The 14,259-nt window shown below is 44.2% G+C and overlaps 2 protein-coding genes across 2 annotated transcripts in view; both read right to left on the bottom strand.

The window, feature by feature from the left end:
* Positions 1 to 13,954, bottom strand: part of UNC80 (unc-80 homolog, NALCN channel complex subunit) — a 130,067-nt gene extending 116,113 nt beyond the window's left edge. The window contains exons 1-6 of the mRNA XM_033170772.1: positions 13,741 to 13,954; positions 8,658 to 8,706; positions 3,704 to 3,860; positions 2,529 to 2,839; positions 1,595 to 1,718; positions 525 to 598 (exon numbers count right to left, since the gene is read on the bottom strand). Of these exons, the coding sequence (XP_033026663.1) occupies positions 525 to 598; positions 1,595 to 1,718; positions 2,529 to 2,839; positions 3,704 to 3,860; positions 8,658 to 8,706; positions 13,741 to 13,832 (807 nt within the window). The 5' untranslated portion in view covers positions 13,833 to 13,954. The remainder of the gene's footprint in view (positions 1 to 524; positions 599 to 1,594; positions 1,719 to 2,528; positions 2,840 to 3,703; positions 3,861 to 8,657; positions 8,707 to 13,740) is intronic.
* On the bottom strand, positions 11,781 to 12,921 carry LOC117059171 (5'-AMP-activated protein kinase subunit gamma-2). Its single transcript, XM_033170725.1, has one exon. The coding sequence runs from the start codon at positions 12,880 to 12,882 to the stop codon at positions 11,956 to 11,958; it is 927 nt and encodes a 308-aa protein (XP_033026616.1). The 5' UTR covers positions 12,883 to 12,921; the 3' UTR covers positions 11,781 to 11,955.
* Positions 13,955 to 14,259: the final 305 nt, after the last annotated feature.

Here is a 14,259-nt window from a genome sequence, read left to right as displayed (position 1 = left end):
TGCTTAAAGCGGAATGATACTGCAGATGGGAACTGTCAAAGGAAAATCAAAAAGGATGGTTGGCAGCTCTCCCACACCTAGCATAGATCTGATCCAATAAGGCTCCTATCTAGTTCATCATTCTGTTCTCGCTTATGCAACTTTCTTTCCCTGAAATTCCAAATAAAGGCTCGAACCTCTTACAGAGGGCAATCATTTAAAGCCAACCTTTGATGGCTGAGGTTAAGTGGATATGGGTGCTTTCAGCTTTTGTTATTTCAGGTTCTGCTAGGATTTAATTTGCATTATACAGCAAGGGTTTGTTTAAAAGTTATTCCACTTCTCTTGAGTCCCCAAAGGGACTGTGGCTGCTATTTACACATTTGCCTGCCTAGAGGAGCAAGTGGGAAGGACAACCCACTCCTTTCCAGTATCGCTTCCTCCCTGCAGAAAAATGCTTCCCTCAGCCCAGTTCCATAGCTTGCCCCCCCCCGCCCCTCAACTCCCTGTGATTCCAATAAAGATTGTACAGCCTCAGATATTACCTCTGTACGTCCAGCATCCACATTAGGAGATTCACATGTCAGAGTCTGGTTTTTCATTGGAGAACTCCTCTTTGCTGGCAAACGAAGAACTTGTTAGTAGGCAAGCTGTGTGACTCAAGGCACAGGAACACTGGGATTGGCTAAGAAGTGCATGCATTTTTAAATAAAACGAACAAAAAGCTCTTGGATCATGCAGGCTTCTCTATCAATCCCTTAAGGCTCTCCCCAGGCTACAACCCTCACCAACCTTACTTCACACCCTCTTCGAGTGCTTTCACCTGGGTGGGAGGTGTCACTGAACTCTGATAACGGACAGGATTCACCTGATTAACTCTGTCAGTGAAAGCCCTGTGGAAGGGCTTCTGCTTGTGCAATGGGGCTTCTCCCCTCTCCTCATTGCACCTCTGAAATTATCTGGGTGTGTGAACCCCCAAAACTGTATACGGAAGGGGGGAGTGTCGTTCCATTTGGCAAGCTGATATGCTTGCATAGATAGCACTTATGTAATAGTGCAGTGATGAATACCACCCAATGCCTCTTGATGCATGATAGAGAAGGGTATTTGAGTGTCCTACTGAACAAAGATTACATTCACATGCACTGCTGCCCCTACTTTGCCTCTGGCCGCTAGAGTTGCCATATTTCAAAAAGTTAAAATCCAGACACAAAAGTTTTTTTTGGGGGGGGGGCAAAGTTGATATGGTATGCCATACATCTGGATTTTCTGGGATGTCTTGCTGATTTCTGCCCGGACCACAGTATTCCAGGTATGTCCAGGAAATTCTGGACATATGGCCACCCACCACTGTCATGTGGCCCCTGTAATGTTTCCCATATGACATTGTGGCCCTTGGTCTGGAAAAGGTTCCCCAGCTCTGTGTTAGGGACTTGGAGCCCTGTTAGATACTACATCTACTATTAAGAGGTGGTTCTCTTCAAAATAATCTGCTATCTGTTCTTTGGTGGAAGTTCGAGGAAGCCTCTGAAGCTCTATAACAGACACTTAGCAGCTACTTCTCTATGACTTTCAGTTTCTAAGTACTTTTGCATGCATTGACACAACCACACACCTGTGATTATATTCCTGATGGGTTTAACCAGTGCAGTAAAGGCAGAAACTTCAGGTTGCCTGTGCTCCCACATCGGCTGCCAAATAACAAGGCCACTGGCCAGACGAAAAGTCAGATCAGATTCCTAAAAGGACACAAGAACATGGGGACACCTGTGGATCTGTCGGACTGATCTAATGGAGAAGAGCATTGACATTTTTTATTTAAACCCAGAGATTCCCCGTTCCAAAATCTCCTATAAACTTCTGTCCTATAAACCACTCTCTTATTCCATTTTACACATGGTTTATCCACAAAAGTGTGTGGACAATCATTGGTGTGGTATGCTGTGCACAAGGTGCCTTGTGACTGGGTTTGGGGTGCAGGCAGTGGGGCTCTGTGTTGTTGTAGTTGGGGAAGAGTATCTGAAGTTCTTATTGGTGGTTCCAATTTCACTCTCCAAAAATGTAATGCAATTCTACCTGTGATGAAGGTGGTAGAAATGGTCAGAATCATCGCATGCACCGAATAAACATTTTATACAGCAAATAATAATAATAATAAGAAAAGGGGTTGCTTACAAGGACCCCGCAACACCCTCCATTTGATATCCTAAAAGAAAAGTTTCTGTGAGCTACCATAGGAATGCCAGACATGAAAGATGGAATGGCTGCCCTTGTGAGTCCAGGCCTCCTTCAGAATCCTCCACAGCAAGATTTGGAGGGTTGTCTGACTTGAGCTTTCATGCTTCTGTCTGTATGAGTGAGCCTGAGGGAAATAAAGCAGGGACAAGCGGGGAGGGGGACTCTGGAAGTGGTGGTGGAATCAGTGTCCCACTACACTGGAGATCTAGGAAGGAGACACAGTAGCCACTTCTGGACATTGTAAGTAACTCAATACTTTCTAGGCACAGGACAAGCAGAAGTGTTGACGAGCCTTTACTTTAAGCACTTACTTTGATCCTATGAACTAGCGGAGCAAACAAGAACACAAAGAGCTCCACTGTGGCCATTGAATTCTGAAAGAACTTCCTCCTGTTGTTCTCCTCCTCTTCATTGGTGCTGTCACGCCTTGGATGCCCTGGAGACCCCTGGTTTTCAATCTGGTGGATGAAAGCACTGCTGCTCCCTCTCCAGCTCGATGCCCTGTCTCCTCCTCCTCCTCCTCCAAAACGGTCATTGCTGCAGTCTTGAGGAGCCTCTAGCAACATCCAGTGCAGAGTATGAAGGAGCTTCGTTTCTGCAACACCAAGTTTATCCTGATGTCCTAGATGAGAAAATACAGCAAGATGTTCTGGGTCTTCCTATGCACTCTTGTTGGATTTTGTCTTCTGTTGATATATTAGATTTGCTATGGCTTATGGCCGAGCAACACTTATTTTACTGCTATGCTACTAAAACTACTACTGCGATATAATTAATTGAAAGTTTAAATGTTCTTCTCCAGACCAAGGCCATGGACTGTTACAATGTTCAGTCTTTATCTAGAAGTTCTCTCTAGCTTTTTCCGTTCTTTCATAATCTGATGGTGTGTGTGTGTGTGTGTGTGTGTGTGTGTGTGTGTGTGTGCTTCCTGTTGGAAACGGGCTTTGAATAGCAGGTAAAGGCAGAGTGACACATTCTTTTCTTCCACCCCTGATTCTTCACTCACAGACATCCACCCAGAAGCAGCAAAGGAACCTAGGCATGTAATGTAAGGTTACCAGATTTTTTCCACAATGAATCCAGGGGCACTTTTCAACTTCAGAAGGAATGATAGGATTTTGTCAGGGGACTGATTTGTAAATCCAGGAACTGTCCCCGGGAAACGGGGACGTCTGGTAACCTTAATGTAATGCCCAGATTGCCCTAAGACAATTTGTTTACCTAGTGGTGCCAGAGAAAGAAAACAGGACTTCATGGGCCCTTCTCAGGATAGATCTCCCAAACCAACACAGCTGAGAAATGAACAGGGTGTACCAGAAATCTTTCTGCCATCTGACTCAATCACAACCAACTGAAATCAAAAGGGGTAGGGAAAGTGTCACGCATCCCTTAGCCACAGCATATCCTGCTTTGAGAACCATCAGTTTAAGCCAGACTGAACATAATTAGGTTTTTAGCATAATAGAATCCTAACATGCGCACTGACCTAACTTGTTCCGATTGGAAAGCAGTGTCGCCGTGCAGTGCAGAACGTGTGGTAAGGCAGCTTGGACCAGTTCCCAGCGAGAAATGCTCTGGATGGCTTCAGAAAGGGCCGGTGAGAGACCGTGCAACTTATTCTCAACCAAAACTCTTTCAAAGGACTAAAACGAAGGAGGGGGGAAAAAAAAACAATCCTAGTACATGTTCTTGAAAGACTGCACATTTGTGCTTTGTATGAAAATAGTACCATAGGTAAATTTAACGAGGACAGTTCCATTCTTCACACAGGAAGTCTGATTGGCCCATGTTGCAATGGTGGACAGCGGGCACATTACCTCTGGAAACCATGTGCACATGCATGGAAACCGTATTCGGCCCATTGCTCCTAGATGTAAGTACAGAGGGCTTTAAAGGCACACATGTCAGGAACCTCTGGGCCCTTGTTGGACTTCCATGAGCAGCCAGGTCATGGCTAATGGTCAGAGCTGATGAAAGTTGTAAGGGGTTGTACTTTTGTTTGTTATTATTTCATGCATTTTGTGTTTTCATACTGTAAACCACCCCATGATTCTTGGGTGAAGGGTGGTATATAAATTTAATTAACAGCAGCAGCAGCAGCAGTGTTTGCTTCAGGCAACCTGTCAAAACATTTGAATTTGCTTGGCACTGTCCTAAGATGTTTTTGAGAAAGGATAAAGCACAACCATTCAAAGTGCTGGTTTTGACCATTAAAGTTCCAACTTATTTTTATTTATTTATTAAAATTGTATACCGCCCTTCATCCAAAAATCACAGGGCAGTTCACAACATAAAAATACAAAATGAGAATACGAAATACCTAAAAAGACAAAAACTAACCAATAACCCCTCCCTTCAATGATTTTGAGAACCACTTATATCCTTCTCACTGGCGTAGGAAGGAAGGGGCATAGGGGGCGGGGCGCCCCAGGCAGCGGGATCCTGATAGGGTTCCATTCAGCGCGCCCCGCCCCCAGAACGTGCGCCAGCCCCGCCCCCGCCTGCTTCCTGCCCCCGGTGCCGGAGCATGAAGCTCCGCCACTGACCCTTTTTCAAGGCCAATCTATAAGGCCAATTTTGTTGGCAGGCACAAGAAACAGGCTTTTCTGTGGAGGTCCAGATAATGGAACCGTGGAGGGCCCCTCCCCAACTCTTCAAATTTTAAAGCGGGTGTTTTAAACCTATCTTTTGGGGACTAGCTTTTTCCTAATCTATGCCTTTATTTAATGTGTGAGAGCTGTTTTAGAATGTGTAGCATTTTAAAGTGCTGAATCTGTTCTGCCTGCTGTTTTATTTATTTTTAACCAGGCTATGTTTTTAAATTATTTTGTACTGCCGCCATTTAAATAGCGTTTCGTTTTCAATGGTATTGTGTTCATTGATATGTAAAGCTGTCTTGTGTGGGCAACTTCACAAAAGGCAGCTTATAAATAAGTTTATAAGTAAACAAATCAGACTTCGATTGAAAATCGGTCTGTCAATGCTGAAATTTTGATTGCTAGCAATTGTAAATAACCCCCTCCCAAAAAAAACCTTCAGTTAAAGAACAGCTACCTGTGGAGTAGCATAAATGGCGCTGTGGTCTAAACCACAGAGCCTAGGGTTTGCCTATCAGAAGGTCGGCAGTTCGAATCCCCGCAACAGGGTGAGTTCCCATTGTTTGGTCCCAGCTCCTGTCAACCTAGCAGTTAAAAAACACTGTCAAAGTGCAAGTAGATAAATAGGTACTGCTCCGGCGGGAAGGTAAATGGTGTTTCTGTGTGCTGCTCTGGTTCACCAGAAGCGGCTTAGTCATGCTGGCCACATGACCCGGAAAAACTGTCTGCAGACAAACGCCGGCTCCCTCGGCCTATAGAGCGAGATGAGCACAGCAACCCCAGAGTCATCCGTGACTGGACCTAATGGTCAGGGGTACCTTTACCTTTACCTCCTTTGCTTTGTAAGAGCACCTGGACTTTCCTAGTTTGTACCATTAGACTGTTATAATAAAACTTTACTCTTTTTTTAAACTTACAAGTAAATGCTTATGGGGGCCTGGACATACTGCTTGTGAAGTCCTCTGGGTATAGTGAGTTGTGCATTAACTGGCAAGGGAGCACTACAGGGTAATTGTCAAGGGTTTGATTTGGGGTGAAAAAGCAACCTTACATAGGCAGCTTCTTCTTTTTTGCCATATCATTTTTATTGGTTTTATAACAGTACAATAATAAAATCCATCACATTATTCTTTTCAACTCTTATCATTTTGGCTTTTTAAGGCCATGACTTAAATGACTTATGGAACATAGGCAGCTTCTTAAAGGGACAGTAACCTTACTGTGTATGTGGGTGCTATTTAATGAAACAGTAACTAAGTGAAACCACAAGCGTTATAAGTAATCCTTTATATAAACTTCACAGTATTAATATTGCAAGTAAGTGTCAATAGAGTTGTAATGTATTGTTTTAAACAGATTACTGTGGTTGGTTTTATCCCACATTCATCCATAGCTACTAAAAGTTTAACTATTATAGGAAAGCAGGAAGATAATGGAGACAAAGTGAGAAAAAATATCTCTATATTTTTGGGTTGGGTTGGAAAGTAGAGCATTAAAAGTGACCTCCAAATACAGCACAATACACCAACAAATTCAGCAAATACAAAGGGATGTGTCTAAAAATAGTGCACCATCACACACTTCAATGGCTTCAACTTGGCAACTCAGATTCTAAAAATACACTGGACACTATTGAATTTTATAAGACCGTTACAATCTTAAATGGTAAAAGAAAAGGACTTTGTCTCCTTGACATTTAGGAAATTACAGTGCCAACAGAACAAAAGACTGGAGAGCAGGGCAGAAAGCACTGACAGAGCCAGGAAGAACATTTCCACATGATGATGCACAGCAAAGAGCTCCAATATCTAGCTTGGGAAGCATGTTTAGGATCTAGTTATGTTCTGATTGATTAAATTAAAAGGCTACAGCAAGGCTTGTTAGTACAGTAGAGGGCTTGCTTCTGCAATACACTGGCAAGTCAAAAGCACGAGAGAAGAGGTCCAATGCTCAATGTCCTTGGAGGTGATGTAGCAGCCTGGAAGCTAGAGTAGAATGGAAATGTAGTAACTGGTTGCCTCTCCCCAGCAATCCTCTGCATTGGTGGGAAGCCTCCTCCCAGGCTCCATACTGCAGTGCAGGGGAAGCATGTAGTGCCCTCCAAATATTGATGAACCACCATCCCTGACCATTGGCCATTCTGGCTGGGGCTGATGTGAGTGCTGGTCCATCAATGTCTGTAGGACACAACATTGACTGTGCTCCAAAGCACTTTGACACATCTTGTGGAAGGTTAAAAGTGTAGGTCCAAGTGGTCTGTGCCAGCGTCCTCATGCTACCTTCACCTTCCCACCCCATCTCCTACATACTGTGTAGTATCAAAGCAATATTAGCATAATGGAGGACAGCATGAATAATACTGCCACTGCTCCCTCCGTGTACTTGGAGTAGGGTAATGGACTGTGACTGTAAAAAGCAAGCTAGCAAATGAACTCCCTAAAAGGAATTTATGATTGTGTTTCAGTGGCATTATGAACGCAGGGAGACCATATTTAGTTAAGCTAATGGCTTACTAATAAGAACATAATGGGAGCAAATTATGAGAGCAAATCACAGGAGTTGTTCTCCTGATAGCTGGGACCCTCTCTCCAACATTTGGAATACAGTACAATGTGTTTGGGAAGATTACGTATGTCCTCCAGCTGGTGACTGGAAGCAGGAGTGATGTTTTGGAGCCAGTCTGTAACTTGAATAGACAGGAAGAGAGAAAAAATCAGAGAGTGGGAGTCTGGGTTGTTTGAAAGTGAAGCAGCTTGAGTTGCAATGGTTCTCCCCAGAACTCTGAAACATGATCAGCAGATTGACTGCCTCCTGCAGGAGTGTCTGTCTGTTTTTGTTTTTATATGTGGAGAAGTGTGAAGACCAAAGGATAACTTCATTTCAATTCACACATCAGTCCAGGGTACGTGAATCAGGTCAGTTTGCTCAAAAATTCAGACTGAAACAAAATGCTCTGCAGGGGAAGCTAACTGGGATGCTCTGTCCTGACATGCTTGGGGAGGAATGTTTGATGTGGAAGAGGGCATTGAAACATTAATTCCCACAACCCCACATTTCAGTCGTGTGAAAGAGTATAGCACAGCAACAGTTGTGAATTTTCTGCTTGTACCTGTCAGAATTCAAGAACTTTGAGAAAGTGGGAAAAAATAGTGTTTTCTTCTCATGATATATACAGCATGAGCAGTAAATGATTTATTTGCTCTTCAGGAGTGATTCAGTAAATCAAGGTCATATGCTAGAAGCTTGAAAAGAAATGGGTCATATTTCTTTGAGGTAGCATTTGTAGGTGTGCCAACTGAATAGAAGAGCATAGGGAGTCAAAACCCATGCGTCAAGCTAGAGGGCATCATTCATAGTATGTCTGACGAGGTCCAGCAAACACGACAAGGCATCACCATCTGCATCAGTGATATGTGATTGACATGAGGTGCTGATATCCTATATTAGCAAAAGCCAGAACCAAAAGGCTTCAAGAACGGCTTCAAAAAGGCTTCAAAAACCTGCCTACTAGCCTTACTGACATGGATTATGCAATGGATATGAGCACACGCCCTCCACAATGCATCTTCATGCTCAGAATCTCATCTGTCAGAATTCTATTGATTTTGCCAGTACATAATAATTGAAACTTTTTTTGTATAAAACAACTGAAAGTGTAAATCATGATAATAAATTTATTTATGGTAATATTGGTTTGTACTTAGCTACTTTTGCCATGGTAAGGCAAGTGCTACATTTGGGCCATCGAGCTTAACAAAAGTCTGCCAGTTTCCTTTACTAAAATTAAGGAGATGCATGCAAATCCGTATATATATACAGTATATAAAATTGAAAGTCACATACCACACATGAAGCTTCATATTGTTTTCCCAGTTTGGGCCTCAAAAATGCACTGAGGGGAGACAAAGAAGCCTGTCAAAGGAATGGTCATAGGTACATAGCACAATTAAACATGCTGAATTACAATGAAGGTTACAATGGTAGAATTACTTATGACATTGTGGCTATATAAATAAATCACACACCAAGGTCCCAAGGAAACTGCATGTTACAAAGCCGGCAAATAGCTCCATGTGGCTGCATCTGAGAGATATCTGCAGGGATTACAGTAAGTACTAGAGACAGAGGGATTTCCCTTTCCCAACAGTACATGATACATGTCAGGGTGGGGTGGGGTGGGCTGATGCTAAAGAAAAGCAAGGGAGACCCATTCAATCAGAGGCTTCAATTTGGGGAGCCTCAGGGTAAGAGCTGGACCATAAAGAAGGCTGATCGCCGTATAATTGATGCTTTTGAATTATGGTGCTGGAGGAGACTCTTGAGAGTCCCATGGACTGCAAGAAGATCAAACCTATCCATTCTCAAAGAAATCAGCCCTGAGTGCTCACTAGAAGGACAGATCCTGAAGTTGAGGCTCCAGTACTTTGGCCACCTCATGAGAAGAGAAGACTCCCTAGAAAAGACCCTGATGTTGGGAAAGATGGAGGGCACAAGGAGAAGGGTACGACAGAGGATGAGATGGTTGGACAGTGTTCTCGAAGCTACTAACATGAGTTTGGCCAAACTGCGAGAGGCAGTGAAGGATAGGCGTGCCTGGCGTGCTCTGGTCCATGGGGTCACGAAGAGTTGGACACGACTGAACGACTGAACAACAACAACAGGGTAAATATGTGCAGTGTAGGTGAGTGAAAAGCAGCAGTAACCCACTCATAACAGTCATCCAGCATTATTGGGAGGCCTGGAAAAAGTTTATGACAGCCTTCCCCAAGCTGCCATCTTCTTTAAGTTTTTGGACTACAACTCCCATCAGCCCCAGCCAGCATATGGAGGGCACCAGTCTGTGGAAGTCTGGTTTAGGATGCTGTAGCAATGCAGGTGCAAGGAAAGGTGACTAGTACTGGGATCTAATGTGAGGTGGAAGCCATTGTAAACTCTCCTCTACATGCCTAAGGCATGGCCTGCTCTGTAGGATCAGTCCAATAATAAAGAAGCCGATATTATTTTCATACAAGAAGAAGATAATGCAACACTTGAACAAACTTAATTGAAAAATGTCAAAAGAGTTACAGGGTCAGATGATACCAAAAATGCCCCCTTTCCAAACTCACACAATACAGCCCCCTGCCTCATTTAATCCCTGGGGCCCAGGTAGCTGAAGCACCAACTTCTTGAACATGAACCTGCCTATTGGTTAATTTCACTTTCTGAAGTCTTGCTATGGGTGCCTCTTTTATCAGAGGTGGTGAGGGGGTTGTCCTGGGGGCAGTTTTTTTTTGGGGGGGGGAGATGCCCCTGTCTGTATAACACTCTCTCTAGGGATGTTCCCGGTTCTCTTTCACTATATTTTCTTTAAGCACCAGGTACAAACAATTCCATTTATGAAGGCCTTTGATGGACTATAATTATATAGTCCAGATGGCTCAGTATATCAACTCCCAGTTCCACTAAAGGTGTGGAGGAAGAGATCTTTTGAATACAGTGGTACCTCGGGTTAAGAACTTAATTCGTTCTGGAGGTCCGTTCTTAACCTGAAACTGTTCTTAACCTGAGGTACCACTTTAGCTAATGGGGCCTCCCGCTGCCGCCCCGCCACCACCACACAATTTCTGTTCTCATCCTGAAGCAAAGTTCTTAACCTGAAGCAAAGTTCTGTAACCCAAGGTACCACTGTATATCTATTGCAAAGCGATGCTTTTTGTTTTGTTTGTTTGAGCTTATAAAAGCAAATGAAACGATGAACAATAATTTTTTGAAGTTAATATTCTATACTATATTCATAAATATATTAAACATTATCCAGTCAAAGTGAAACACCTTTCAATCTCATTGATTTTAATGGATTATTTAATGATGTGTTCAGAATCAGATTTATCTGGTTGAAGCAATGGGATGTATAAGTGATACCAACTGTAGTTATATATTTATGCCTGATGTTGCATGGCTTAAATTTATCTGTATTAAAAAAATTATAATTTAGTTTGTGTGTAAATCATACTAAACTGACATTTTTCATGCTTTATCTCAGAAAGTCTTCAGGATTCCATTTCAATGTAAGGTTATGCTGAAAAGTGGTATCCCACCACTTTTCAGTTTCAAACAGTCTAAGTGCAGGAGGTATGAGCCATGATGTCCCTGGTTCATATCTTGCTTTAACCATGAATTCTTAGGTGACCTTGGTCAATAATGTGCTGTATTGGGGTGATGATAACAACTAACCATATAGGGTTGCTATTGCAAGTATTACTGAGATAATTGTGCAAAGTACCTTAAACATGCCATAAATTGACTTAATTCATTATAATATTTATATCCCTCCTTTCATTGCAAGCAATCTCATCATGAGTCACATTCAAATAAAAACAATGAGTTGTATCCAATATTAGTTGTAGAGAGTAAGCCCATTGAAGTTATTAAATCTACATCTAATCATTAATACTTATTAATTTCATTGGGTCTCTTCTGAGTAGAAGTGCCATTGGTTTTACAACCCAATACAAACACATACAATAAAATCAGACAATAAAACAATAATGCTGTACTTCAGGGGAAATAGCATTCCACCCCCAGGGTACAAGACCATAAAGGCTCCTCACTGAGCTAAAGCATCGCAGGTGTCACTTGGTGATGGAATGACAAGAAGGGCCTTGCTGGTAGGTCTTAAATCTTGAGCAGGAAAATGTTGAGAGGCATTCTTTCATAGAATTGGGTCCTATGTCATTCGGGACTTTGTACGTAAACAGTAAAACCTCAATTGGGCTCAGATGCATATAGGTAGCCAGTGAAAAATTCTTCAGAACTGTTCTCAGATTCCAAGCAGCTGCAGGGGTCAACACACTGACCACCGCCTTTGCAAGAACTGCAGCTTTTGAACAGTGCATTTTAGATGAAGGACATCATGTGAAGTCTTTCAGCAAACATTTTGAAATGCAAGCCTGTATTTAATACATAAGCTTTTTGTCATGCTTCTTTTTGTGTGTGACAGTCACTGGGAAGTAATAGACTAGTTACCCAACACTCAGTCCCAATACACACATACTCATCCCCATTTCTCTCTTTTCTAGTGCTGCCAGTGTTCTTGAGGCAAAGATGACCCAGTGACTTCAATCAAGTTCTTCTACAAAGGTTTATATGTTCACAGCAATCATTCAGTTTCACTTTCCTTTTGTTTGGCACCAGCTGGTGTGAGCACCAGAGCTTGTAGGATGTCTGAGAGCGAGATGATACCAACAATACTATCTGCTTCATTCACTACCACCAATCGATGCACCTCAGCTTTAACTATCCGATCCACGATGGTCAACAGTGTTTCCAGCTTACTGCATTTCACAACACCTTCAAAATACTGAGAGCGGTGTTGTAGGGCTTGTGTCACTGTGATATCTAAGTTATTATAAGTTTTTTCAGCAGCAAGATTTACTACATCAAATTTGGAATAAATATCTACAACTTTTCCTGACTCATCCACAACAGGTAGTGCTGATATCCTTCTATCTACAAATATATTCAATGCTTTAATGATAGGAGTGTCTGGGTGTATAAAGGCGATGTTGTCATATGTTCCTATCCCAAGTTCATCCAGATTTTGCTTCATAAAGGCAGGCTTTGGCATTTCTGACACAAAAAGCTGGAGAAACTTGAGGATTCTTTTATGGGTAAGTATATAAAGTGCATTTCCGCTCACTGGGTCAATAACTGGCAATCTGTGGATTCTGTTTTTGATCAGTGAATACACAGCATCAAAAAGGCTGGCGTCTGGTGAAATGTTCACTAAAGGCTTAAAGGTTTCTTGTAGATAAAGCTCCCTCCATGTTTCAATCTTGTGCTCCTCCAATTCATAGATCTGTACCATTGGAGACTTATAGTATCTATGCAGTATATTAATGAAATCTGTAATAGTTAACATTCCTACAAAGCTTTGCTTCTTACTCTCCCACAGAGGAGCTGCTCGGACACCATTTGCTACCAAGGCAAAGAAAGCTTTCTTTACCTGTAGTGTAGTGTCAAAGACCACAAGCTTTGAGCTTGTTGGAACAATATCGTAACACTTATGTGACCTCATGAATCGCATGTAGATATCACTTTCTGATTCGCCAACAGCGGACCCGCGACAGCATCCCCGGGGGCGGCACCCGCGGCAGGCGGAAGCGGAGCGTGCGGCGGGCAGCCGGGGGGCTGCGGAGCCGGGTGCGGCGACCGGCAATGCTCGAGGCACGGCCTGACAAGAGCGGGCTAGGTTTTGAACAGTCTTCAAGGGCAGCCCCACATACAGTACATTACAGTCATCTAACCTGGAGGTTGCCACAGCAGGGTTTACTGTAGCCAGGCTTATTTCTATACAGGAACAGCCATAGCTGGTGAACCAGCGTATTCTACAAGCCCAGCATTCACTACACTCCGCAGCAAAAGCTTGTTGCTGTGCCATGGTGGCAATGGGAAAGCAGCACCGCTCAAAGGCAGATGCACTCTGACTTTTGATAGCTTGCTTCAGGGGTTTCTTCTGGACTGTGCTGCTCACAGTGACGACTGATGCAACCGGTTTTACAGACAAGTGTGGCTCACCAGGGGACAGGCAGAGCTGCTGTGCCGCTTTTGGGTCTGGCTGCAGCTGGAGGAGGGCATCAGGTGCCAGGAAGAGGGAGAAAACGTGGAATTGGAAGCACCTTAATTATTAAAAAAACAAGCGCGAAGTACCCCTTATAGCAGGCAGCACTCTCATCAGAAAAGGAAAAAGCCTCAACCCTCTTGATTTGACGGCGATCCCTTGGAAACAAGCGCCATACAGCCATACAGCCAGACGCACACACGGCTCCCTTTTGCTGTTGCAGGAGTAGCATCAGCAGGAGGAGGCGGCGGCACTTGCTTAGGGGTCGTCAGCCTTTCCATCCCCAGCGAGGCTTCGCAGGTAGCGCCCCCTACTCTCCCTTACCTGGTTTGCCTCCATAGGAAGGTCTGGATGGGCAGCGGGACCCCTCGGCTGCTCTCCTGGTCATGGCCTTCCGAGCTCTTCCTCTTCACCATGGTGCTGGCTCGCCTGCCCGCAACAGCTGCTGCTAGCCCATCGCTCGGCTCCGCCGGCAGCCTGCCCCTGCCTCCGGCTCTGCTGGTTGCAAAATGGCTGCAGAAGCGGCAGAAACAGCCGAAGCAGCCAAGCAAAGGGGGGAGAAAAAGCAGCGCAGCTTGCGGGGAGGCGGCGGCAGCCAAGGACAAGAGGATGCCCGCAGCGCGCCTGGCGTGTCTCTCGCCTTTCAGCACCTCCCCCTGTGGACAGCGACCGGCGCGGAGCGACGTGAGCCTGATGTGTCAAGGGGACAAGGCGAAGCTGCCAGGCGGACGAGGTGGGGTGGGGTGGGGTGGGGTGGGGGGCCGCCAGGCGCCGATCCCCGCGGATGCCAGCCTCCCAACGCCACAATGCACACAGCTGACCCCGAGCACAGAAAGTCTGGGC

This window comes from Lacerta agilis, chromosome 1, assembly GCF_009819535.1.
Source record: "Lacerta agilis isolate rLacAgi1 chromosome 1, rLacAgi1.pri, whole genome shotgun sequence".
Taxonomy (NCBI): domain Eukaryota; kingdom Metazoa; phylum Chordata; class Lepidosauria; order Squamata; family Lacertidae; genus Lacerta; species Lacerta agilis.
The sequence above is the reverse complement of the archived record's forward strand: the minus strand, read 5'-3'. Positions and strand labels throughout refer to the sequence as shown.